Below are 24,851 nucleotides of genomic sequence, written 5' to 3'. Positions count from 1 at the left end.
CTCTTGGCATTTTACGTTGTGGACGAAATTATCTGGTCTTGCAATTGAACGCCTCTGACTGCGACATCAGCGACCAAAGCACATCGACGACCAAGAACCTCGAGGTCGGTTAGATCAGTCAAGGTATGCAGAGACTCTCTCTCTCACTTAGGTTGTCCACGCTAACATAATGCAGATGGGTAAGTCTCTACAGCGTCCTTTTCTCCCCGCCGATTTTGTTCCGAAATGAGAGCGACACGAAAGAGTCAGAGGTCGACGACAGGGCAAGAGCATGGGCGAGGATGGAGACAGGAGCATAGCAGGAAATGCAGAGGAACAGCCGAATGGAACACATGCGGCATAGAAGAAAGAGTCATCATCCTTTCTCACACTCGGAATCCATTGCTGCTGAGGCACGGCTTTAACCATTTTCATGCGCACAATACTGATGTTTGACCTCTCTCTCCAGGTCGCCTCCAAGAATACCAAGTCATCGGCCGCAGCCTGCCCACCGATGCAAACCCAACCCCCAAGCTGTACCGCATGCGCATTTTCGCACCCAACACCGTGGTCGCCAAATCCCGCTTCTGGTACTTCTTGTCCAAGCTCCGCAAACTGAAGAAATCCACCGGCGAGGTCGTCTCCTTGAACGTCATCCACGAGAAGCGGCCCTTGAAGGTCAAGAACTTCGGCATCTGGATCCGCTACGATTCAAGATCCGGCACCCACAACATGTACAAGGAGTACAGAGAGATGAGCCGTACGGACGCGGTCCAGGCATTGTACCAGGATATGGCGGCGAGACATCGGGCTCGTTTCAGGAGCATTCACGTATGTTGTCTCCCACGCTTGCTAAATTCCAGCCGGCATGTACAGCGAACCCTTTTACTGACGGTCGTTGCACAGATCCTCAAGGTCGTCGAGATCCAGGACGCCAACGACGTCAAGCGACCATACATCAAGCAATTGATCACGCGCAACCTCAAATTCCCACTGCCTCACCGCAACAGCAAGTCGAAGAAGCTGTTCACGCCCAAGCGACCCTCTACTTTCGCATAGATGGAATGATATGTATGGTGCGGAGTGAGATGCTGTGCGCTGGATGACATTACCAGCAACGGATTCAACAATATGGTGTGCTTTTCGCTCAGCACGGCATGATGATGAGGCAGGTTGGTGGCTGGGGAACTGTATGGCCACGGGTTAACGCAATCCCGGAATAGGCTCTGAAGCGGTCGTGCAAGCGATACCTGCGCGAGCGAGCGCAGCTGACGCAGGTGGATGAGAGGCTGCCCAGACGATGTCAAAACGAAGCTTCGAGGGCACCAAGATGCAGCGCTGATCGATATCTTTGCGTGTTGTCCCCAAGCAAGACAATGTGATTAGGGTCCAAATACCAAAAATTCACAATTGGCAAAAAGCTTCCAGTCGCTCATCAAATGGAGGGATATATGCCATGGGGTGCGTGATATCTTCGCATCGTTTTTTTTTCTCCATACCGGATAGGTGACCAAGGCTGTCCCGGTCCAACACATTCGGAGATTCTGAGTTTCGTACCATCGCTGGACTTACATGAAATGAAGTGAAGGATACTGACGACCACTCCGCACCCGCCTCGCGCTTGTATGATCCTCGTCATACCAGTACCCAGTCTCAATACCTAGAAGAAGCACAGCCGAACGTCTCAAAGAGCAGGGCATACAAGACGTAGGGGAGTGGGTTCTACTACCCGCTGCTTGGTTGCTATATGATGACCCAAGATGATAAGAGATCATGAGAGTTGGGCAAAATCATAAGAGCAACTTTTCCCTTTTTGGAGACATCCCGGTAGTTCTTGAGCGTTGAGATGGCAAAGCGCGTATGGAGCAGGAGCAGGCCATCTCAACGTCTATTCTTGAGCACCAATCCTCTGAGGTCCCTTGAGATCAGCGGATCTCTTCCTCCAGAGTGTAGTCGCGGTGGGTTCTGGCGTCTCCGAAATAGAATTGCACCCAGAGGCATGGAGAGAGTCCTGCTTTCGCTTGCTTGCTTGTATGCCTGCTCCAAGACTGAGAGGGTGGAAAAGCAGGAAATGTCCCAGGAATCTGCACGACTCACACGAGATCAGCGACTTGAATCTCCTTTCCTTCTCTAGCAGGAATCAGGCACGGCCTGGCTACTGCTTCGCCGCACCACTACCGTGACATTACCAGCTCCCATGGCCATGGATGGTCTCTGCACGTATGCTCTGTTTGAGCTTTTTCTATCTCTTGATTGCCCATCTATTGACCCAGTCCAGTCCAACTCATTAGTGCCGGTAGACCGCTCAAACATTTCTGGATCGAGTTCGAGAACAAATATGTCTCAAATAACCGGTCAGGACGGAAGAACAAGTGGTCGTACCGATCGATGCTCCCCTCATCTTACTTCCTCTTCACTAGGTGCCCTTGCCGTGATGACATGCAGGACATTGTAGAAGCGGACGCTCGGGTCCTTGGCTTGAGCCATGGCTTCATTGCAAAGCCGCCGGACGTGGTCAGCGGACCAGCTGGAGAACTTGCACAGCGGCGCAAGGCTGAGAGCCTCGAGACCCTGGCCACCCGTGCCGTCGGCATTGTAGCCCATGGAGATCTGCCACCATTTGGAGGCGCGGACCTTGGCGGCGTCCCCATGCCGCTCGTATAAGGGAATCTTGTATTCCTTGTGGACGATCTCTCTGAAACCCAAGCGCGCGAGGATATCTGGTGTGGCTGGATCGTAGTGGAGGCGACGGCCGATGGCTTCGTAGGAGCCCTTGACATAGACGTCCCACCAATCCGTCAGTCTGCCCGGGTGGGCCTTCCCGTCCTCAGCACGGGGCTCGAAATCGAGCTCCACGGACTCGAAGTAGCCCGTGCCCGGGACGAGATGGTCGAGGATCTTTTGGTAGAGGGCCAGCCAATTCGAGACGCTCCCCAACCCCATCTGCAGGTGGATGAGATCCCAGGATCTTTCCCCCAATGCCCAAGGGCCCTCGTAGTCCCAGGGCGCTGTGTAGACGACGTTCGGCTCTAATCTCGCCGGTCCCATGCGGTGAATATCGACTCCAACAAACTGGGCCTGGCGGAATTGTTGGGCCATTTCGAGCATCCACGTTCCCGTTCCGCAGCCCAGGTCAAGCACCCTGGGCGGCTGCTGCCATCCGCGAACTTCCCGTTTCAGCCGGTCTGTTGGGCAATCTGTGAGCCGGTTGCCCTTGTCTCTGATCGTCATAAACATGGTGTGCATCATGTCCAGCCGGTCGCCCTCTTTCGCGTCATGGGGAAGCAAATACTGTCCACTAAGAAGCGAAGCCTGGGTCAGCCACCTAGTCAAAGGGGATCTCTGCAAGTACCGACCTTCTGAAGGCACCATATAATCTGCCGAACTGCTGAATGGTTTGCATTTCAACAGGCAGATCACTACCCATTATATGTGCCATTGTATGTGGAAACGAAATCAAAAGTCGAGGTCGAGGGCCGTCGGCGCAATATCTCTGGGTTGGACTTAATTTCCCAATGTATGGAGATGTGCTTTAACGAGGCTGGCTAGGACCGTAGAAAACGGCCCCGACAGGATGTACCACAGCAGACGTTATGACAGGTGATATGGTTCTTTGGACCGGGCAGTAGAACACGAGGGGTAAAATTTGATGTATATGGTCGTACCGCAAAGCCAGAAAGGGCGAGCTGTATAGAGTACTAGGCCACGGGAGGAGTAATTGTGCTACAGGGCCACTAGTCCCCGGCGGACTTTCTCCCTGTGCGGCTTTCTGATGTCCAGGAGGCCTTGAGTATGTGTAATCGTATTGTCAGTTTGGTGAGTGAATGTGGGATCAGAATGGCATACAAATGGAGCGGGGAAGCTCTAGGCCAACTAGTTACTGTAACTGTATCTCTGCTTCCAAGCGATCTCGATGGCCTAGCGCCAGGGCGCGAAGGTGGGTATGATCTGTGATGTGTTGGCGTTAGCGGTCTACCCTTCCCATGCCGGAGACCTTGCATGGACAAGCAAACTTTACACAGTACGAGTATTCCGTCCTAGATTGGGCCTCTTACCAAAAACCCGCCAGTTCGCGAGAACGAAGTCTGATAAAAGGCGAGGAACCAGCAAGACTTTGGCAACCCGGGTGGGGAGGGTCACCAGGAATAACACGATTACCCAGTTAAAGGCTGGTCAAATTCGGCGTAAGGCACAGGGAAGTGGAGTACTGTGTAGCGAGAATTGAGCAGGGCAGTTTTGTCGATTTCGGGTTTGTGCCTTCTCCAAGCAAACGATTGTAACACTGTCCTGACCTGGTGGAGTGAAGGTCATCCTCTTTCCTCGCACTCCAGGTATTCATCTGCTGAGACGAGATAGAAAAAAGCGAGGCGTTGCATGCTCCGCTGCAGCTGGTCCCGTCAGAACAAGCTCCTGCAAATCAGCTTCGGCTGTCCGACTCCGCAGCGGCAGATGTGTTTCCATGCTAATGCAGAGATAGCACTGGTGGTGGAGGCAAAGATCGCAGAGTAAAGGGTGTTGCAGCTTTGGGCGGGCTGTTAAAATGCTTGCTAGCTGCTCTCAAGGCCGCCAGCCAGTTGCGAGTCTCGTCGTTGTGCTGGTGGTGCCGCTACTGAAGCACGGTCCGAGCCCCCGGGCCAAAGAAGTTGTGGCCTGTCAGTGCTGCTGGATAAGGTTGAGGACGCGCATGAATACTTGTGATACAGGGAGACTCGTCGGCAACCACAGGCCATCATGACCCCTAGGCAATCGGGCTTCTTGCGTCTCCCAGATGTGGCCATCGTTTTCCATGCTCGGGAATCGCGCCACCGGTACCTTCTTGTCGCAAACGCAGGGGAGCAGTTGTAGAACAATTTGATAATATATAGAGTCAAGCTTTGGGGCTGCGACCTGCAACGCAGCTCTACCTAGCAGACATCAGGCTCTGGGATCATGCCATACTCTCCTACTCGAGTTTTCTTCTTTTACGGAGTATTTACTCCTTCCCTTCTCATTCGGTGGCGTTAGCTGGGAAGGAACTGCTGGTCAACGAGGCAAGATCGTCTTGTACATTGGCAATTCCTGCCTCACTCGTACTGGCTACAGATCCTAGCTGGAGTACTCTGTGGTCATGCAACGGGATTACTAGTGGTGCATCAACATACTGCACATAAATTAGGTTTCAGTCTTTGGACAGTGATGGGTGCTGTCATTTCAGAGTGTCGGGCGAAGAGGCAAAGCTCCCGTCGTTGGAACTGGCACGCTTGCGGGTGGCTAGCTACGAGTCTTGTGGGCGAGCCGAAGCGTCCAGGCACCGGCAACTTGGTTCACAGAGGCCACCGACAAATCATGTTGGGGCCTGCCTGGAAGAGCTCCGGACTCTCGGCATGGGTACCCGGACTCAGGCCACTGCCAATTTTTGATAAGAACCAGATCCTCGGGTCTCTGTTTCACAGCTGAGAAGGTCACTCGCTGCCACCTCACTCCGTCTTCACTCCGTTGTCACACCACCGCCACTCCCCAGAGCAGGCATTTCACCCTAAGCTCTCCCCTGCTCGTTCTGCAAGATCCCCTTCACATTCACCTCGAGACATTCCAAGTTGTTGACACTATCGACGCCAGCCTTTGTTTCGGCCTATCAGAACAGCAGTGGCCGGTCCTTTGCACTTGGACATTTCCATCTATGATCCTTCCTTCTCGCCCACCGTCAGGACATCTATGCGCTTCCTCCACAATGTAACTACAAGCTACTTCACCAAGCAAGTACTTCGTACGATGCATCGTCTCCTTTACCGCCATGTTGGCTGAGGCTCGCCCTGCTCTGACCTGCCTGAGGGCACCCAGCTTTGGAAATAGCTTCGTGAGGTCGGTGGCACTCGTTTCGCAATGGAAGCCGCCGCATCTTCGAGCATTGCCTAGACTGAATTTCCAGCCTTAGCTGCGACATGATGCATCAATTCAATTGTGAGCAATACGTCACCGTGACGAGGCATTGAGGTACCAGGCAACAGATGCACCGTGTCACGGTCCAAGCACTGAGTGTTGTACTACGTCTGCTGTGTAACTCACTCACTACATCCCCAGCAGCTAGAGTTGCAGCTTCCCTTCCCCTGCGTTCATGGACCCAGAATTTTTTCGCTCAGACCAAGCCTGTTCTGAGTTGAAGGTCAGGCGCCATGCATTGTGGACTGACCTGTCATGCACTCGGACCCAGCTCTTGCTTTCGTATGCCGCTACCCAGCTGTCGTATCTTGATGAGCTGGTTCTAACAGTTCCGCGCCAGAAGTGGCCATGGCGCTTAGCAGACGACAATCGCGTCTATCAACCAATGCAATCGCGTCCTGTGCTCGCTCCATTTGCCGCTGCCGATCCACTTGCCGCAGTTCAATCCGCGTAGGTCCCATCGCACAAATAGTATTGCTTTTCTTCTCAAAGACTGCTCACCGCTTTGACTTCTGATGCTTTGATCCTGATTAGCGCCGCATTCCAACATGCAGGCCTATCAGCAGCTAGGCAGCTGTGCGCCCTCTTCCCGGGAGGATGTGTATGTCTTCGCCATTGCGCCAGTCACAAATCGTGGGCTTGCGGCGATTACCTCTGCGGATGAATTACTCCTTCTCGACAGGGGCAGTCTAGCTCAGTCCAACGTTGGCAGATTGCAAGGTGCGCCCGTCGGCCTCACGTCGTTGGTCGTGGCCGACCAGGGGACCGCTGTAATATGTGCAGGCGGCGATGGGGCTGTAGCCGTCTTCGATCTGAGAAGCGGATCTAGAGCTGCGCAGTTCAAGTCGGGTATGTGTGACTGTCACGTCTATTAGGCTATCACCCAGACTGGGCGGTGGACTGACGTCTGCCGCAGGAAAAGCTGTAAATGCTCTGGCAAGTACGAGCAACGATGTGGCCATTGGCAGTGAATCTGTCGTGTCTCTTTGGTGGGTTCAATGGCGCGCTGTGTGACCTGCTGAGACATCTGCATAGACTTAGCACGGGTGTACTGATTGCTCCCGGTGTCAGGGATCGACGACAGACAAAATTACGGTGGCAGAATACCGAGGTCAACGATGAAATCACCGCCTTGAACTTCCACCCATCCAGAGATAACCTGCTACTGAGTGGGGCCGACGATGGTGTGGTCTGCATCTTCGACACGGAAGTTCAAGAGGAACAAGATAGCCTGCTCCAAGCTGTCAACCATGGTCCGATCCACAAGGCAGGTTTCCTGGGCTCCACAGATCTCTACGCCTTGAGCTCCGACCAGAATCTTGCGTTGCACCCTCTCACCGTGGACGACGTCGACGTGGAGGCAGATGAGACGCCAGCGCCAGAGCAGCTTGGGGATCTCAGACCAGCTGTTCCCTGCGAGTATGTCATTGATATTCTCCAAAGCGGGCAGGACCACGTAGTCGCGTGTGGCTCTCACAGGTATGTCGGGGAAGCTCTCAGTGTGGCCGATTTGTCTGATATTCCTCAGTTACTCTCGCGTAGATTTGGTCAAACTCGATCGTGGAACCGGCCTCAGGCTTGACCGGCGCATCGTGCTTGAAGGCGCCCACGGGGAGGAGATCGTTCGATCGGTCTACGTGGACGACGAGGTAGGTCCACGCCCCCACCTACTTCCTGCAGCCTCCTGATTCCTGTAGAATGGCACGATTTTTACAGCGGGTGAGGATGGACGGGTCGCTGCCTTCCGTCCCGGCGACAGTGCGCCGCCTGTGACCCCTGCCAAAGCCAAGGCCAAAAAAGCATCAGATGCAAGATACAAACCTTATTGAAAGGGCAAGAGGAGCTGCAGTGGCCCTGCACCCACGCCCACAGGCTGTTGCGTTCCAACATCGATTGCTGTGCTCGAATTGGCGAGATGCACCTACCTACCACCCAGATGATGAGCCTCATGTCCTCTTTTCAACCCGCTTCAATGCAGCCATTCCTCCCCCTTCACCAACCAATACTCACGCATCCACTACGCATCGGTTAAAGATGCATTTCCTTCTCATCATATCCACGCTAGCGCTTAGTACCATTGTCCACCACACTGGTAGTGCCGACTGTCCATGTGGGTGGCTACTTGACGACCAGGCTACAGTCTACGCCCATCATCTGTACGAGGACTTCAGCGATTACCCCATTGATGTCGATTCAATGCTCGATAACCCGCTGGCCGCTCACTTCAACGAGGACTGGATGATCTACGATTACTAGCAGCTGGCCGATAATCCACCCTTGATCCTCAATACCAAATACGACTGGGAGAATGTCGAGATCAAAGAACAGCACCTGGTCATGAAACAACGTGGCTTGACCCAGACTGAATTTGACGATTACGGCACAGTCAGCATCGCTGGCATCCAGAGCCGACGACTTGACATGCTGTATGGGTCCTACCGCACGGTTTTCAAACTCGATGGCTCTGATGGTGGCGCCTGTGCAGGGTTCTTCTGGTATCATGTGAGTGTCTTTCTGGCAGTCTCACACAGCTGATCCCAACCTTTCAGGACGACCGATCCGAGGTCGACATCGAGATCGTCACGACGGGCACTTCATTTGTCAACAATACCATCAGCTTCACGTCCCACCCATCGCTAGCAGCAGATGGACAGCCCATCCCGAATGCAACCGTGCTTAAGTCTTTGAGCGATTGCAGATTTCAGCCCCATGTTTTCCGAGAATATCGGTTTGATATTCACCCGGACCTTGGCGTGCAATATTTTGTCGACGGCACACTTGTTCATGTCAACAGACGCAATGTTCCAGGGGATGGCAGGGGTGGCAACCTGCAGTTTAAGCTATGGGCAGACGGTAATAGTTGGTGGAGTGGACGCCCAAGTACGACAGACGTGTTCCTGACCGTCAAGAGTATTGTCGCCTATTTCAATACCTCGAGCCCTGATCCTGAATGGTTGGACGCCTGCGAAGCTGCGGGTGGCCCGAGCCAGGAGACCGTCTGTCTTGCCAAATGATGTCGTGGAGATGTGGTTGCAGACTCCCACCAACGTCCCAACAACAATACCTCCGGCGCGCCGGTCCACCGAATACTCGACCATTGACATGAACGTAGCCGGAGTTTCAACACAAGTATGGCAACATTGTCCTCTTTTCTCTTCTCTTTAAGTTTTCTTCTTTCCGTCCATGGCATTTCGTGACATCGTGCTGTCAGCGGCCCCATTCGTGAATGACCCAAACCTTGAGCTCGCTACATGTCTCGTTCAAAACACGAAGCGTGTGCCTGTGCCTGTGAGAGAAAACGCAAGGTCCTTAATTAACTCTCTCTCTCTAATGAAACATCCGTCCCAGTCCTTCTTCATCGCATCCCGCCGAAAAAGCAAGTGGGGGGGGACACCAACGACCACGAAGCTCCCATCCTCTGCGATTTCTCTTCGCGACGTCCTTCCCTCCCCAACTCTCTACGAGTACATAAGCAGCCCACGAAGCAAAAAGGCAAAAAATGAACGAAAAAAAAATCAACAGCCAGGACTCTCAAGAGGTCACCCACCTTAGTACTCGGTACTGGCTACTGACTGGGCAGCCTATGACAGGAGCTCAAATAAGTACCGCTGAGCAGACGGGAAGCGCTGCTGGTATCTATCTTGTGGTCGATTGCGGGATGATAATATGCATGTGAAAACTATACATAACGAATATAATACCTCTACTTGTTTTTCTCCCTTTGTTGTCTCCTCGTACTGTGTGCTAATGCGGATGGTCACGGGGGGTTGAACGCCGTGGATGGACATCGATCTATCTATCTCTCTATCTAGCAAACAGAAGGATGTCGCGGTAGATAACCTCCAACTCCCTCTTGTGCTGTTTGGTTTCGATTCTTTGTGGAGATATTCAAGACTCATACAATTCCTTGAACGCGCTTCCTTGCGTTTGCAACAACTCCGACGGCACACCGACCTCGACGATTTCTCCCTTGCCGAGCACGACAACTCTATCGAAATCGACAATGGTGTTCAACCGATGTGCCACTGCGATCACGGTGCAGTCTGCAAACTTGTCCCTGATGATTCGTTGCATCAACTCGTCCGTCTTGACGTCTACGCTGGCGGAGACTTCGTCCAGTACCACAATTTTTGATTTGCGGACCAGAGCCCGGGCTAGACAGAAGAGCTGCCGTTGGCCGTGAGACAGAAAATCAAGTGTCATGATGGCGTCGAGTCCGCCTTTCTCTTGGATGACGGACCAGATTTGGCATTGTGCGAGGGTGGAGATGAATAATTCGTCTCGCTCAGGTGAAAACTCACAAAGCTCTGTATCGCTCGCCGTCCACGGATCCATGTTGAAGCGGACAGACTCGGTCGTAATCCACCAGGGCTCTTGGGGAATGACGTTGACTCTGGCACGGAGTGTCTCGCGTGGTAAGCGGGAGACGTCAACGCCATCGATCTGAACCTGGCCACCGCGGAATTCCAGTAGATGGAAGAGACTGGCAAGCACGGAGCTCTTGCCAGCTCCGGAACGGCCACAGATGCCCACTTTCTCACCACAGCGGATATCCAGGTCAACATCCTTCAGCACTAGGACCGAATCTGCTGAATAGCTGGCTTTGAAGCGCGTGAAACTCACTTGTCCTTTGTCCGGCCATTGGCTGCTAACGGCGTCGGTTTCCCACGCTTTGTGCTCCGACTCTGTATTCTTTGCAAAATCTCTCAATCGGCTTATTGCGCCAATACTAGTCTCCAGCATAGTCCACTGCCGGACCAGCTGAGTCAAGCCGGCACTTAGGTTCACAGTACTCAGTAGACCCAGTCCAACAAGACCAGGGTCCATGGACTGGCGCTTTGCGACGATAACCACCATCAATATCGTAATGAGCACCGTCACCAGGAGATCCAGAACAATCCCGAGCCATCTCTGGATACACCACAGGAGATAGAATGGTCGCTGACTCCGGTCCAGCAACTCGAGATTTCGCTCTGCAAACTTGTCTGTCCACCCAAAGGCACGCACACTAGCCAAGCCAGCAGCTATCTCGCCGAACAGCGTGTACAGCGGAGCCTTCTCTTCGAGATCGAGAATGCGCAGTTGGCGACTCGTCCGCAGGTAATACTTTTGGATTCCGTACAACGCTGCAAGTACCACGGGAATGGTCGCTGCAAAGTATCCTGTGCCCGAAGCTGCCATCAGTGCAAGGCCAAAGCCACAGCCGATGAAGGATAACATGAATTCGGCGTACGAGAAAGGCAATTCGGAGTCAACCAGAGCCATGTCCTGACTGAAGCGATTCGTGATAGTACCAATGTCGGTGCGCGTGAAGAACGACAAGGGCGCATTGACTACCGCTTCGAGGAGATTGAGGTGCAGGTTGCTAGAACTCTTGGGTACCATATCCATGAAAATTTGATACGCCGCGAGCACCATGGCCGCTCCTGACATGATGCAGGCTATCCCGAAGACGATGATGAATGTCGTCGCCTGATCAGAGGAGTGGCCGAAGTACTTGACCAAGACACCAGGAGCTTGGGCGGCGATAACCCAGCAGGTAGCCCATAGGATGGACAGCGCACTTGATACATAGCCGCAAGACTTGAGCCAGTGCTTGTATGTGGCCCATTCGCCTGTCCGTCGCATTGTATCCTCGGAGGGGCCACTGTCTTCTCGAACAGTGTCAGTGGTGGGGAGATCTTTGTCGCCCTTACCTGCTTCGGCATCACGCCCTGCGTCCTCTTCGAATCCTCGTTCGGGCTCCTGTTTGAATTGTACCTCAAGACTGTGGACATAGCCATCCTGACTGATCAAATTCGCATAGCTTCCCTGTTCAGTTACTCGACCGTTTGAATCCAGACTAACGATGACATCGGCGTATGGAAGCCGGTGCACGGCATGTGTTACCAGGATTACTGTTGTTTTCAGCCTTCTCAGTGGCCCCGATCGTCCGAATAGTCTTCTGAATATCAGTTCCTCCGTATCATTATCAAGACCGGAAAACACATCGTCAAGGATGAGAATCTCGGCCTTTGCGTAGACGGCTCTAGCAAGAGCCAGCCTTTGCTTTTGGCCGCCACTCAAAGAGATCCCCTTAGAACCAATCACAGTTGTGTCGCCCCGTGGGAACAATGCAATGTCTTCTGCCATTCCACAGCAGTTGACGACTTCTTCGTACCATGGATCGTTGTCATGCAGGATACCCCTTGAATTTGGGCCACGGATAGCATCGCGGATGGTGCCATTCTGTATCCAGGGTTCCTGATCGGCAAACGCAATAGATTGGTTTCGAAGGTAGACAAAGCCACGAGATAGCGGTGTTTCGCTAAGAATCCCCTTGAGCAGGGTAGATTTGCCGCAACCGACAGGGCCGATGATCATAGTCATCCAGCCGGCACGCAAAGCAAAATCAACGTCATTTACGACAGGTGGGCTCTCCTCCTTCCAGCCGAAGGAGCAATTCTTCAGCACCAACGCGTCCCCCTCCGGACTCCTGCTCGCGCCAAGCTGCGTCATTAGAATCGACTCCTCCCGGAGAGATGTAATACCTTGGTCCTCATCGAAGTCGCAGGCATGCTGCAGTGAAAGTCGGTTATCATTTCGCGAGTTGGACAAGAGGTATTGTTGGATCCGCTCAAAGCATGATAGTGAGCTCGCCAACTGCGGAAAGCTCATGAGCAAGGTGTTGAAAGGTTCCTCAACCAACCTAAATATGGTCAGGATACTGAATGAGGCCGCCAAATCGAGGGCCTCTCCCGACTTGCGTGACCTGATGTAGTAGAGTAGGAAGGTCGCAAATGGGGCGAACACAACATGTGCATTCTGCGCGACTATTTGGAAGTTGTAGACGAGCCGATACCTCTTGCACTCATCGATCTCCTTCTCCCGCAGGCCTTGGGTGCGGTCTTTGACGATTGAGGACATACCAAGTAGTTTGACATTCCTCATGGAATGTAGCAAGGCAGAGGTAAACGAAACGCGGGTTTGTACGGCGGCGAACCATCGTTTTTGGAATCCAGCAATGACGCTGATGACCCAGCTCGTTACCAATATTGAGATGATATACACCACAGCAGGGGCGATGACCGCACCGCCACCAAGATTCCGGTATAGGAGGAACATGGCCAGTCCCAGTTCGATCATACCGCCCCAAGTGTCGTGCAGAAGAGCGAGAGGGTCAACAATTCTTTGCACATCCGTCGACATCAAGGTCAATGACGCAGACGGATCAGCACTGACGATGCTAAGCTCCAGAGTCTTGTGGAAGAGGAGCGAGATCAGACCTGCACGGACCTGGGTAACACATCGATTGAGAAGGTGGCGATAAGCGGCAGTCAGGATGGCGGTGGTTAAGTAGACGAGGAAGAAAGCCCCTGCCAGGCCCCATCCTGTCGAAGCTGTTTGGCTATGGCGGTTGCTGATGTATTGAATGGTGTCCTGGACCAAGAATGGCTGAGCATACCTGGCAGCTATGAGAAGCATACGTGGACAGGCGGAGGTGAGCAGGTGCCATCTCAAGACGTAGGCGGAGGTGAGAAGGAGACTGAAGCGGTGAGGATCCTTGACTTTCGCCCAAGCTCTTTTGAATCGATGTTCAACATTAGCAGAGGCAAGGTCGTCGTCCAGATTGTAGAGATCCTCGACCTCTAATGTCTTGCCAAATCCGACCCTTAGAAGGGGATTGAGCCACCAGAAGACCGATTTGTTGTAGATGCCACTGGTTGCCTCAGGAGGGAGATCACGGTAAGGTTCCAGGAGGATCTCGCGCTTTTCCACAGCTTCGGTGACCAGGACTCCGAGCTTAATGGCCAAGCTTAGTGACAAAAGGGTTGCAATATTCTTGGCGGCATAACCGCCCAGCAGGTAGAAAGTCCGAAGCCGGGTGGCATCGAAGGGAAGTGAGATGATCAAGTAGAGTCCAATGACAGTGGAGGGGGTCACGGAGCGAGAGTGTTCGAAACACGAGAGAACAAAAAGCACTGAAGCAGCTGCAAAATCCAGAGCCGCTGCAGCGACCGAAGCCTTGGTGGCGACTTCCAGGTTCGTTGCTCGAGCAAGAAGCACTGTCAACTGTATGGTCACGAACGCGGAAAGCAATGTCTGCAGCTTGTCAGCAGCATTTCCAAACACGCTCTCAGCCCAGTCTTACCAATTTTGTCAGTCTGCCGACGGAAGTCGTGACTTTGTTCGGCTTGCTGGTGAGCCATACGGCTCTCGCACTGGCTGCGATAAGGAAAAGAGTGCCAGGGACAATGGTCAGGATGGTGTCCTCGAAGAGCAATGTGAAGTCGAACTTCCTAAACGGACCGTCATAGCCAGGCCCGAACAGGGAATCCGAGCTGTTGGATACGTGGTAAGCCATACTGCATCATGTGCTTACCTGGAAGATGTTCGGTCTGCCGTGGATATTTTATCTAAGCGTTGATACATGGCAGGAAAGATGCTGCCTGAGATCAGGGTCGTATGCAATGTGGATCATGTGGATTTTCGGCGAGCACGAATGGCCATGGCGATGCGCACCTACGCATATGCGCGAGTCGCTGCAGGACCAGAAGTGTTGTATGCCTCCGTCCCGCCTCTTGACTCTTTTGCTTTGATGGTAGCCTGCTCGCGGGCATGAGAGGTCGGGCCTGTTTCTCCGCTAATTAAAATGGTACGAAGAACCGGCAAGCAAAAAGCAAGAGAAACTAAGCTCTGGCGGCTTTCAAATCGCTTGAAAGCAATCTGCTCATTCGGTTCAGTTGACCCGCCGTACTGGCTCGACGGGACGGACCACGTGACGTTGCGCCGACATCGGCCCCGTCGCCATTTTTACAGGCAATATGGTCGACGTTGCTCTGATCGTCCAGTTTACGCTTGGCCACAATATCTGTGTGTAAGATTTGGTTTAAAGTCTGTGGGAAGCAAACCAAGGGAGTGTCACAGCGAGTCTGAACAACAGCCAAGATGCCCACCTATAATATCGTCGTCTTTGGGGGCGATTATGCAGGTCCTGAGGTGGGTTGTAATTATCGATGTCGACTCCGAACTTCTTGCTGGTTAGGACAGTATTGCTAATGTCTTCCAGGTGACAAACGAGGCTATCAAGGTTAGTGTGCTCACCCACAGTCTCCATCCCACGTGGATTTGAGTATGGTCAGCAAAGACAACATCGGGGCAATCTGGATGAGTGAAGCATTTCGGATCTTACGAGGATTACTCTGTGTTACGAAGTTGGGAAAAAGCCAGCAGTTGTGGGAGGAATGCTGACGTGAAGCTCGGCGTGGGCAGGTTCTCAAATTAATTGAGCAGTGCTCGAACGATATCAAGTTCAACTTCCAAGAACATTTACTCGGTGGGGTGAGTTTGTCAAGCCACCTTTTTCATGTGGCAGTCTTGTACAGACACTTTCTACACCATCTGCTTTCTCCTACATCAAGACCCTTCCGGCTGAGCTAATGCTCCCTCTGCCCAGTGTTCTATTGACGCGCATGGCACGCCTTTAACAGACGAGGCTCTTTCGGCCGCGAAATCCGCCCACGCCGTCCTTCTCGGCGCAATAGGCGGGCCAAAGTACGGTGTGGGCAAAGTCCGCCCCGAACAAGGCATCCTCAGGCTGCGCAAAGAAATGGGCACATTCGGCAACTTGCGGCCTTGTTTCTTCGCTTCTCCTACACTTGCTGCGCGGTCTCCACTGAAGGAAGAAGTCTGCCAGGGAACAGATTTCATGATTGTGAGGGAACTGACGGGCGGCATCTACTTCGGCGACCGGGTCGAAGGGAATCCGGATGATGGAGAGAGCGAGTGGGCGGAGGACCGGGAGCCGTATTCCAGGAAGGAGATCGAAAGGATCACCAGGCTCGCAGCGTACCTCGCCCTCGCGAAAAGTCCGCCAAGCAAAGTCTGGAGTCTGGACAAGGCGAACGTGCTCGCGACAAGTCGGCTGTGGAGGAGGGTCTTCGCAGAGACCATGCAAAAGGAGTTTCCCCAGCTGGAGTTCGAACATCAGCTGATCGACTCGGCCGCGATGATCATGGTGAAGAACCCGCGCGCATTGAACGGCGTGATCGTCACGTCGAATCTGTTCGGTGATATCATTTCCGACGAAGCCTCCGTCATCCCCGGCAGTCTGGGGCTCCTGCCCAGTGCAAGTCTCAGCGGCGTTCCTGACGGCAAGGGCCTGTGCAATGGCATTTACGAACCCATCCATGGCTCGGCGCCCGATATCGCCGGCAAATGCATCGTGAACCCAGTCGCCGCGATTCTCAGCGTGGCCATGATGCTCCTGTACAGCTTGAACATGGCGAGGGAAAGCGTTTTGGTCGAGCAGGCTGTGAGGATCGTCATTGAAAACGGCATCGTGACCAAGGATATTGGAGGGAACAATTCGACGGTCGAGGTCGGCGACGCGGTGGCAAAGGAGTTGGAATCTCTTTTGAAAGACCAGTGAGACCGTTGTCGTGGGAGTAGGAGTGGGATCGAGCCGGGCCAATTCAAGCCACAGTTGAGAGCGCATGTTACCTTTTCTCCTACCATGTGACCATGAAGGCCTTCATAGTGGCTTATGAAACAATGGAAGAAAACTGTGGACAGAGAAGGAAATGGCCACTACTACAACGGAGATAGGTCCTTTGCATGCTTCGTGGCACGGCGTCTAGCCTGAGTCACTGGTACGCATAAGACCGAATTTCTTAGACAAAGCTTCATCTTTTGTGTCGTTATCAAATACTGAGAATGGGTATCAAATAAACATTACATGGCACAACCTGAACGCCAACAAGTATGTCTGGTAGTCTTGAGTCCTGTCATCGTCACACCGTGGGGGCGTCATAAACTCCGTGCCAAAGCCATGGCCTGGGTCAGACTCGTGGCGCCATGATCAAATTCCAATTCCCTCAACCGACATCGTTCGCCCAATCCTGGATGCGCCTCTCTTCGCGGCGGTCCATACCCGCTGTACCATCGTCCGGCGTGTCAGCGGCGGCTGTCCTTCGCCTGGCTGTACCTCTCCGTCGTGGTCTTCTTGCCTCATCTCCTCCCTCCCCGGGATCTCGCACGCGCCCTTGGCCGAGCAATTCCATCATCTGATCCATCTGCAAGGGCATACCAGGCAGCTGATTCTCTCTGCCCATGACGAACCCGTTCAGCAAGTCCCGCGCAGCTCGATTCGCTTGCGCGTAGTTCGCGGTCAATGCCTCTCTCGCCTGCTGGATGAAGTTCTGATTCATGTGATGATCTGCTCCGTTGCCGAGGCCGAATGCTCCGCCGGCGTCGTCAGCAGCGACACCGAGCTGCTGCATCCGGCGTGCGAGCTCTTCGTCTCGATTTATCTGGTCTCTCCTCCTATCAATCTCCTGCTGATGCCGGACGGGATCTCCAAGATGCGCATCGACGGCTTCGTAGTTGAACCAAGGGCAGTCGCACGACTTCCACTTCATTCCACAGACCATGCAAAACTCGGCCGTACAGCGACATGTCATGTGGTTGCAGCCTTCTTTGAGCTCGACCATGGCATGACAGCTATAACACCTCTGCCAGCCCTGCTCCTTGGCAGTCTCGATGAAAGCCTTCGTTTCCGGGTCTTTGGGACATTCCCGAGTCGTGTGCATCTTCTGGGAACATATGGCGCACACCTTTAGCTTGCACTGCTTGCAACGTCCAACCTTGCGGCCGTTTTCGAGCGCGATGTAGTGTGGTTTGATCCAGGCGCCGCATTTCCGACCCGGGCAATATATTCTGTTCTTGGTCTTGTATTCCTGGAACTTCCGATTCCACAACACTTTGAACTTGTCATCGAAGAGCTTCTCCACGTGCTTGAGGTCGATATGCTGGTCTGTACAGCACCGTGGAGGCATATGCGCCGGGTCGGTAACGGACATGGTGAAGATGCGCTTGAGGCAGGAGTTGCACATCCGATGTTTGCAGGGAAGGAGGGCGGCTCGAGCGATCGGGATGTCGTCGGCGCCGCATGTCAGGCAGGATACTTTCTTCTGCGGCGCGGGTTTGGGAGGCAAGATCCCACCGAACAGAGTGGATGTTCTCCTCGTTGCTGCTGTGGCTTCTGACGCTTTCGCTGCGCTCACCTCAGTCTTGGCCTTTGTGGTTGTTGCACTCCTCTTGATCTCGGGGCGATGCGATTTCTCAACCACACTGGAGTCCCGACGTGGTGGTGGCTTGGGTTGGTCCGTACATTCTTCGTCAAAGTTGTACACTACCTTCCGTCTCGCGGGCGCTGTGTGCCGTCGCTCTGGAGCCGTCCGTCTCTCTTCAGCTTTCCTGGGACTGGCATCCACGGTGGTTGTTTTCCGCTTAGGGGCATTGCTCCGTGCCGCGTCTCTGGCTGGCGCTCTTTCTGACCGGCTATATACATAGCCATCGTCATCGCCATCCTGGCGTGCCTGCCTACGACTTGTATCTGTCCGCTTGGTCGCCCGTCGCTCAGGTTTTCGAACATCTCGACCGTCTGGAAGGGCCTGCGCAATCCCGGGCCGCCTCTCCTTCTTGTCGCCCGCCTGCGCTACCGTCGTTGAACGCTTCACATATTCGTACTTCATGTCTTTCCTTTTCTCCTCGGGATCTTTCGCTATATATGCGAGCCTGGCTTCTCGAAGCGCAAGAATATCGGCAGGACGGTCGGTGGTGGCGGCGGGAGATTTCGTCGTGGCGGTATCCTTGTCATCCTCGGATCTTTTGCGTGACTTGGATGTGTCGGTGTCATCATGTTTGCGATGCCGTGTCTTCGCCCTCCTCAACCCGTCCTCAGCCATAACCGCCTCCTTCATATGTCAGCAGATGCAGCTCGGATGACGAGCACGATGGTGTGTGAGCTTTGGGCCGCGATGTCATGGCAAAAGCCAATCAGCCGGTGGGGCGAGCGAGACGCATTCGACTGGAGTGACGAGAGGCTGGCGAGCACTGAAGGCCATGTGCGACTGGAGGCGACATCTTCTGGGTTCGTTGGCAGCATACGCTTGTCTGTGAGCAAGGCAACCAATCGTGGCAAGCCAGCTGGCCATTTGTGCTTCTTTTCAGGAATAGCCCGAGTGTCACGAGAGTGTAGCGTCCATATTGCTGCAGCCTTGGATGGACGATTTCCCTGATTATCGTTGGCTGGCCGCAACAAAGTATTTCCGCCCGTGACTCAAGATCGAGTGTTCCCGAAGCTCTTACTCTTCAGCAAGAGTTGAAAGTTATTCCTAGGGCCACAGCTTGCGTGCGTCGATATCCTACAGTGTAGTGCATCCTGCCTCTGAGTCTTTGATTATCATGGCTGCCAGAGCATCACCGCCACTGGCGCCATGACGAAGAGGACCGCCCCACGCGCCTTTTGACAAGGGGTCTTTATGTTTCAAGCGTCTTGGTTCTTATCACACGGAATGAACGCTTCAACCGTCCCAGTCCCGTCACATCCAGCTCGCCTACATAAAGCCTAGACTTATGATCGCGGATCCGCTAATGGAGTATCGATAACTAGCATGTCAAGTTCGACGCTCTACACCAATCCCTCCGCCAAGTCATGGACTTATTCATACGAGACAGATATAAGTCCAGCTCAAGCTTTCCACAATCGCCTTCCAGGATATGAGCAGACGCCACTCATCCCGCTGTATGACCTCGCAGAGCAATTGGGTGTCGGTGCCGTTTTCGTCAAAGATGAAAGCAGTCGGCTTGGCTTGCCGGCCTTCAAAATCCTGGGCGCCTCCTGGGGCACATTCCGTGCAATAGCCGAACAGACCGGTCTTTCGCTGAACATGAGCCTGCGGGATGTGTCAGAAGCGGCGAAGAAGGCAGGAACGATTCTCTTTGCTGCCACAGAAGGAAACCACGGCCGTGCCGTTGCGCGGATGGGGAAGATTCTGGAGATCCCCACCCGCATCTTCATGTCCAGGTTTGCGGACCAAGAAACATGCCAGAAGATTGAAGGCGAAGGTGCACAAGTTACTGTGATCCCAGGTAGCTACGATGATGCGGTCGCTGCTGCCTTTGCAGAATCGCGAAGGGTCTCCACTGGTCTTCTCATCCAGGACAACGCTTTCGAGGGGTATGAACGGATTCCAGCCTGGATCGTCGAAGGCTATTCAACCCTTTTACTCGAGATCGGGGAACAGCTTGAGGCACAAGGTCTCCGGCCTACCATGATCGTCACCCCGATTGGTGTGGGTTCGCTCGGCCATGCCGTCGTGGCCTTCTGCAAGTCTGGCGGGAGGCAGATTGGGGTGTTGACTGTCGAGCCCGAGACGGCTGCATGCTTACAGCATAGCCTCAGAGCCGGGGAACGGAGCACAATCGACACATCGGCTACCATTATGAACGGCATGTGTTGCGGCTCTGTGTCACCCATCTCATGGCCAGTCCTCTCAAGGGGCGTCGATGCAAGCATCGTGGTATCGGACTTGGAATGCCACGAATCAGTACAGTACATGCAGGATTGCGGCATCAATGCTGGTCCCTGCGGGGCCGCAACCCTGGCGGCTATCAAGAAGGCTGCCTCGATGGGACTGTCTCTCCAGACCAATTCTGTCATTGTTCTGGTGAATACTGAAGGTGCTAGGGCCTACCCTCTGCCGTCGTCTTATGTGGCTGCAAAAGCGTCAGACCGCGCGGGATCATGAAGATGGACGGGATCGCCTGTCAACATGGTATTGATGCAATGGTGCGATATGTCGAAGTGCAAGAGTGACCAGCCACCACAGCTATTTCTGGGCCACGCGAGGCTTGCACGCTAATTGCACCCAAATATGCTGCTGCTGACCTGACCTTCCGTGTCCACCCGCCAGTGCTGAGACAGCTTCCAAGCCTCCTCGACCATGCTTACTAATTAGATAATCACCTCAATCAGACAGTGCGTGTGCTGGCAGGTCGCAGGTCGCACCTGCTGCTTGGCACCCGTGTGGCCCTTCGATAGACTCCTGGTAGTTAGTTACACAGTACGTCTGTAGTGAATCAGTCAATCCAACACCAGAAGAGACACCGAGATGGTGTGCTTGTGCTTTTAGCAGTGCGTCTGCCGCTAACCAATTGTGAACAATCACCATCATATCGAACCGCCCGTTATGCTGGGCGCAGTGGTTCCTCAACTCTACAATGCCAGACTGACAGTCAAGGCTGTGCAGAAAGGGGCATTAGATATTCCACCACACTTACGCTTCAACAAAGACTTGAGGTCGCTAGATACTGTAACGCCGGGGCCCGGGGGGGGGGCCTTAATTTGGAACAATGCGCCCTGGGTGTGCCCGGTCAACCAAAATCATTGAGACACAAAGCAAACTACTTAGTACTCCGTCTTCCACGAGACAAAGGACCATCTACAGGAATAGCCACTATCTGGGATTGCTCGAAGCCCTTTGTTTCTTCACCATGGCCTACCCCCCTGTGTAGTTTGCTACAATCAAGCATCAAGCCAGTTTGCAATTCAATCACCCTTGGAAATATTCCGGGCCACATTGTTACCTGTTTAGAAACACGCAAACTAATTTAGCATACGTATGTGTATGTATATGCTCGCACCTCAGACAACACAGAGTCTGCGAGCAAATCCGATCCCGATCCGTCCGTCCCATCGATCCGATTGCTCGTCTTCACCTTCACCCATAGGGGCACAGTATCCTCGCACGTGAAACCCACTCGTGAAAACCAGCCCAGCCCAGCACAGCACAGCACAGTCCATCCCCAGCCGACATCTCCAAAGATGCCCTCGTCCTCGTTCCTGTTCTCGCTCTCGCTGTCATTATCCCTCCTCCTTTCTCTGTCACCGTTGATCCTGGCCCACCCGCATCCGGCCCCTGAGCCCCCTCGGAGCAAACCCGGCCAATGCACCGCCGCAGGCCAATTCGTCTGCCTAACCACCACGTCATTCGCGATCTGCGACGCCACATTGACCGGGCCGATCCAGTACCTCGCCCTGGGCGACACACGGTGCGACAGTGTGCGATCTGCTCCCACTCTCAGTCCCGCCGTCACCGTGCACATGAGTCCTACACCGACGGCGTCACCGCCACCGCCACCACCACCACCAGCCAAGACCACGCCAAAGCCACCGCCGGCCCAGCAAACACCAGCAAGTCTCCTTCCGAAGGGGGTGAAGTCCACCGCAACACAAAATGCCGGCGCGGCGAAGCCGACGAAGACCTCGACCGCGGCCGCGAAGCCCTCGAAGCCGGCGATTTGCGGGTTCTGGGGGAATAGTCCGTGCTTGTGAAGGGGTGGCGGTCGGTAGGTCTGCAATACATAGTTGTCAACGTCGCGCTGGATCTCGAACGCTGTCAACATGCATAGATCCCTGTGTTGACTGCATATCTGAGCCTCCTACCGTGTTTTACTCTTCGGATGATCAAATGTGTTGCCAGGAGTCTTTGCGGTGCAAGATTGATGTGCCTATCGTGGAAGGCCAGCAGTATTGATGCAGGCAAGCCACTCGAATTCAAATCCCAGACAAGGACCTCGTTGGCACAGGTATGAGGGTAAGTTCTTGATGTGCTGCAGGAGTGTCAAAGGCCAGCAAAGCACGTGCCGGGGAAGATGGATACTGGTGATCTGGACCCGACACTGAAAACAAGGCAGGGAGGACGAGGATGGCAGCCGCATGGGAAGGAGGTGAGGACGTTGACACTGTATTGGATCCGCTGGCAGCACAACTCGCCTACATTTGCGCATTTTACCGTACTGTTGCACATAGCTTAGCACACCCTCAAGCGTTGCTCGATCAATCGCCGCTCCTGTGATCGCTGTTGCTTGAGCTTTGGTCCATCCTGGGGGCTGTAGCCATTAGCCTGCAAGCACAGCATGTCCGTGTACAATGTGGATTGTGGCATGCGTCATGGAGGTTATTTTTTTCGTCTATCTCCATACCGTCCGCATCCTGGGCGGCCGCCGTTCGCCCGATAGGGAGTCAAATCAATTCAACCAAATGGCCTTTCTGCATCGTAGCTCAAGCTTAGGATTGAGGGACATCCACCAAAGCGTACGAGGTCTGGTCGTGAGTATGCCGGAGATGCTATTTGCGAAGGCTCATGACCTGTTGTACAGTCATCGTGATTTGTGTTGGTCGTGAGCTGACGGTGCCGCACAAATGCTGACTTTATCGCGCTGTCTTTTGATCGGCGTGGTCCGAGTGAAGGCTATTCTTGCGTAGCTCCCACGCGGGTTGTTCGAGAAAGCATCTGTACTTCTCATAGTAGAAATTGCAACGGGCACATGTTCCCCATGCTACCACTGCCTTCGAACCGTGCCCAAACAAAATACACTCCGCGGAGATCAAATCTGTGGAGAGCGCGCCACGCCTCGATCAGTCGTTGAATGGGTGATACTCGCGTGGCATCGAAAACGGGTGAACCCTTGGTAGATGAGCGAGACACCGAGACAGGCCTTGCTGCCTTCGCCGATATCACTGCCAGCGACCTGTTCGTCCATTAGTGACAAACGATGAGATTTCTCCCCAAGACAATGATGTAACAGGTTCTGGTACAATGTCCCATCGTCTTTAGCAAGCGAGTCCCCGCATAAGTAGTGAAGATGATGACGAGGAGTATCCAAAATAGGATGTGATGAAAGCCCTGAAGGTGAGCCCAACTCAGAGGTATACAAACCTGAATGTACACTTGAGTGGAAACCAGCGATGTCAACCACGGTGAAGATCCTGGCCCTCGTCTCCAGTGTCGTCTGACCCTAGCCCTCCTTCATGCACCACCGATCCAACTCAACCCCTCTCAGTCAACAGCGTAGACTGCCTGCGGCGACCAGTCCTGCGACACGGTCGTCGCCAAATGTTCCCGCTTCAGCCGCTTCGAGCCGCGTCCTATTACTTGTACAGAGGGTAGCCTCATGTCAGTGAGACTTTCCATCCACTTCAACATGGCCTTGGGATCGTTCTCTACACAGTGATTCCTCGGTAAGCCCCGGGTCCATTTCCCTCATGTACATATTCCAGCCGTGCCGTCGGAGATCCACGGCCAGATTATCCAGGAGGACCTTCTTCAGACCACAGCACTCGGGAAGCCCCGTTTCTCTCAAAGTCCGGAGATAGCTCTGATACGAAAAGGCGGTCTCGATGTCTTCGTCGAAGTATTTGCGGAACATGCCCTCGATCCGCCGCGTCAGGTCGTGGAACATATACTTGTCCGCGACGATGTAGAGCAGAACAGCGTCCGTCAGTGAGGGCTTTGCGTCATGAGACGCGACTTCCGGCCGATTGATACTCGAGTTGACCCGTTTAGAGCCAAGAGAGAATCTGTTCCATTTGCTCTGGCGCGTCTTCAGGAGAAGTGCATCCCTTGTGTCAGGCCCTCCCTGAATTCTAACCAACGCTGGAACCAGCATGATTTTTCGAGGATCGCCCTGTGAGCTGTGAGCACCTTGCCGCCACCAACGATGAGCTTGAATATGGGTGAGCCGAAGATGCTGCCACAGTCGTCTGACGCGGCCATGGACTGCTGTTTTTCCCACTGCGAAGCGGTTGAGATTGTGATCGATTGTGGTCAACGCAAATGGCACAAAATCGACGAAGGCGAGCATCAAGCAGGGAAGATAATTGGACGATGACACTTGAGGGACACGAAGCGCGTTTCGCACCAGATCTGGCGAGATCACGTTCGCCTCAAAACGCGCAGGGAGTGAGCCAGGCCAGATTTAAGTGACACGAGTCCATCACTCCCTTCTCACGACTTGAAAAAGGAGGGTTAAGGTATGCATCCAGTGTGAGTCCTGCGTACAGAAGAGAGACTCACAGCTCACGCGCAGCTAGATGGGTGAAATGCATTGAGCTTTTCCCTGCCGCCAGCTCCCCGCCAGTACAAGCTACAGTATGAGCGTGTGGCGAGGCGTGTTTTGTGTGTGGCAGCGGCAATGCAGTCAGGCGCAAACGCCGACAGACAGTTCGGCATCATCAAGACGACCAGGGCCGACGAGCGGCCTCCAAAACACTCGCGGAGCTCCGGCCGTTACTGACATTACATATCTAGTGCAGGGGTTTTCAACGTGCCACGCTCATTTGAAAG

At 53.8% G+C, this 24,851-nt stretch overlaps 11 protein-coding genes across 11 annotated transcripts; 7 read left to right on the top strand and 4 right to left on the bottom strand.

Moving 5' to 3' along the window:
- Positions 1-522: 522 nt before the first annotated feature.
- On the top strand, positions 523-1,038 carry A1O7_04084 (60S ribosomal protein L20; the record flags this gene model as incomplete). Its single annotated transcript, XM_007758099.1, has 2 exons — positions 523-810; positions 886-1,038. The coding sequence occupies 2 exons, from the start codon at positions 523-525 to the stop codon at positions 1,036-1,038; spliced, it is 441 nt and encodes a 146-aa protein (XP_007756289.1).
- A 1,338-nt stretch (positions 1,039-2,376) lies between these two features.
- Positions 2,377-3,382, bottom strand: A1O7_04083 (uncharacterized protein; the record flags this gene model as incomplete). The annotated part of the gene is made up of 2 exons (XM_007758098.1): positions 2,377-3,277; positions 3,336-3,382. 2 exons carry the CDS (start codon positions 3,380-3,382, stop codon positions 2,377-2,379), a joined length of 948 nt encoding a protein of 315 aa, XP_007756288.1.
- A 3,064-nt stretch (positions 3,383-6,446) lies between these two features.
- A1O7_04082 (uncharacterized protein) lies at positions 6,447-6,773 on the top strand (the record flags this gene model as incomplete). Its single annotated transcript, XM_007758097.1, has 1 exon — positions 6,447-6,773. One exon carries the CDS (start codon positions 6,447-6,449, stop codon positions 6,771-6,773), a length of 327 nt encoding a protein of 108 aa, XP_007756287.1.
- Positions 6,774-6,850: 77 nt separating this feature from the next.
- Positions 6,851-7,727, top strand: A1O7_04081 (uncharacterized protein; the record flags this gene model as incomplete). The annotated part of the gene is made up of 3 exons (XM_007758096.1): positions 6,851-7,377; positions 7,427-7,547; positions 7,596-7,727. The coding sequence occupies 3 exons, from the start codon at positions 6,851-6,853 to the stop codon at positions 7,725-7,727; spliced, it is 780 nt and encodes a 259-aa protein (XP_007756286.1).
- Positions 7,728-7,932: 205 nt separating this feature from the next.
- On the top strand, positions 7,933-8,154 carry A1O7_04080 (uncharacterized protein; the record flags this gene model as incomplete). The annotated part of the gene is made up of 1 exon (XM_007758095.1): positions 7,933-8,154. One exon carries the CDS (start codon positions 7,933-7,935, stop codon positions 8,152-8,154), a length of 222 nt encoding a protein of 73 aa, XP_007756285.1.
- Positions 8,155-8,235: 81 nt separating this feature from the next.
- On the top strand, positions 8,236-8,912 carry A1O7_04079 (uncharacterized protein; the record flags this gene model as incomplete). The annotated part of the gene is made up of 2 exons (XM_007758094.1): positions 8,236-8,400; positions 8,448-8,912. The coding sequence occupies 2 exons, from the start codon at positions 8,236-8,238 to the stop codon at positions 8,910-8,912; spliced, it is 630 nt and encodes a 209-aa protein (XP_007756284.1).
- An 874-nt stretch (positions 8,913-9,786) lies between these two features.
- On the bottom strand, positions 9,787-14,242 carry A1O7_04078 (uncharacterized protein; the record flags this gene model as incomplete). Its single annotated transcript, XM_007758093.1, has 2 exons — positions 9,787-13,980; positions 14,030-14,242. The coding sequence occupies 2 exons, from the start codon at positions 14,240-14,242 to the stop codon at positions 9,787-9,789; spliced, it is 4,407 nt and encodes a 1,468-aa protein (XP_007756283.1).
- Positions 14,243-14,826: 584 nt separating this feature from the next.
- A1O7_04077 (3-isopropylmalate dehydrogenase) lies at positions 14,827-16,309 on the top strand (the record flags this gene model as incomplete). Its single annotated transcript, XM_007758092.1, has 4 exons — positions 14,827-14,877; positions 14,948-14,968; positions 15,151-15,219; positions 15,335-16,309. 4 exons carry the CDS (start codon positions 14,827-14,829, stop codon positions 16,307-16,309), a joined length of 1,116 nt encoding a protein of 371 aa, XP_007756282.1.
- A 445-nt stretch (positions 16,310-16,754) lies between these two features.
- Positions 16,755-18,626, bottom strand: A1O7_04076 (uncharacterized protein; the record flags this gene model as incomplete). The annotated part of the gene is made up of 1 exon (XM_007758091.1): positions 16,755-18,626. One exon carries the CDS (start codon positions 18,624-18,626, stop codon positions 16,755-16,757), a length of 1,872 nt encoding a protein of 623 aa, XP_007756281.1.
- A 708-nt stretch (positions 18,627-19,334) lies between these two features.
- On the top strand, positions 19,335-20,471 carry A1O7_04075 (uncharacterized protein; the record flags this gene model as incomplete). The annotated part of the gene is made up of 1 exon (XM_007758090.1): positions 19,335-20,471. One exon carries the CDS (start codon positions 19,335-19,337, stop codon positions 20,469-20,471), a length of 1,137 nt encoding a protein of 378 aa, XP_007756280.1.
- A 3,211-nt stretch (positions 20,472-23,682) lies between these two features.
- A1O7_04074 (uncharacterized protein) lies at positions 23,683-24,281 on the bottom strand (the record flags this gene model as incomplete). The annotated part of the gene is made up of 2 exons (XM_007758089.1): positions 23,683-24,192; positions 24,225-24,281. The coding sequence occupies 2 exons, from the start codon at positions 24,279-24,281 to the stop codon at positions 23,683-23,685; spliced, it is 567 nt and encodes a 188-aa protein (XP_007756279.1).
- Positions 24,282-24,851: the final 570 nt, after the last annotated feature.

The sequence above is a fragment of the Cladophialophora yegresii genome (genome assembly GCF_000585515.1).
Source record: "Cladophialophora yegresii CBS 114405 chromosome Unknown aczIN-supercont1.3, whole genome shotgun sequence".
NCBI lineage: Eukaryota > Fungi > Ascomycota > Eurotiomycetes > Chaetothyriales > Herpotrichiellaceae > Cladophialophora > Cladophialophora yegresii.
The sequence above is the reverse complement of the archived record's forward strand: the minus strand, read 5'-3'. Positions and strand labels throughout refer to the sequence as shown.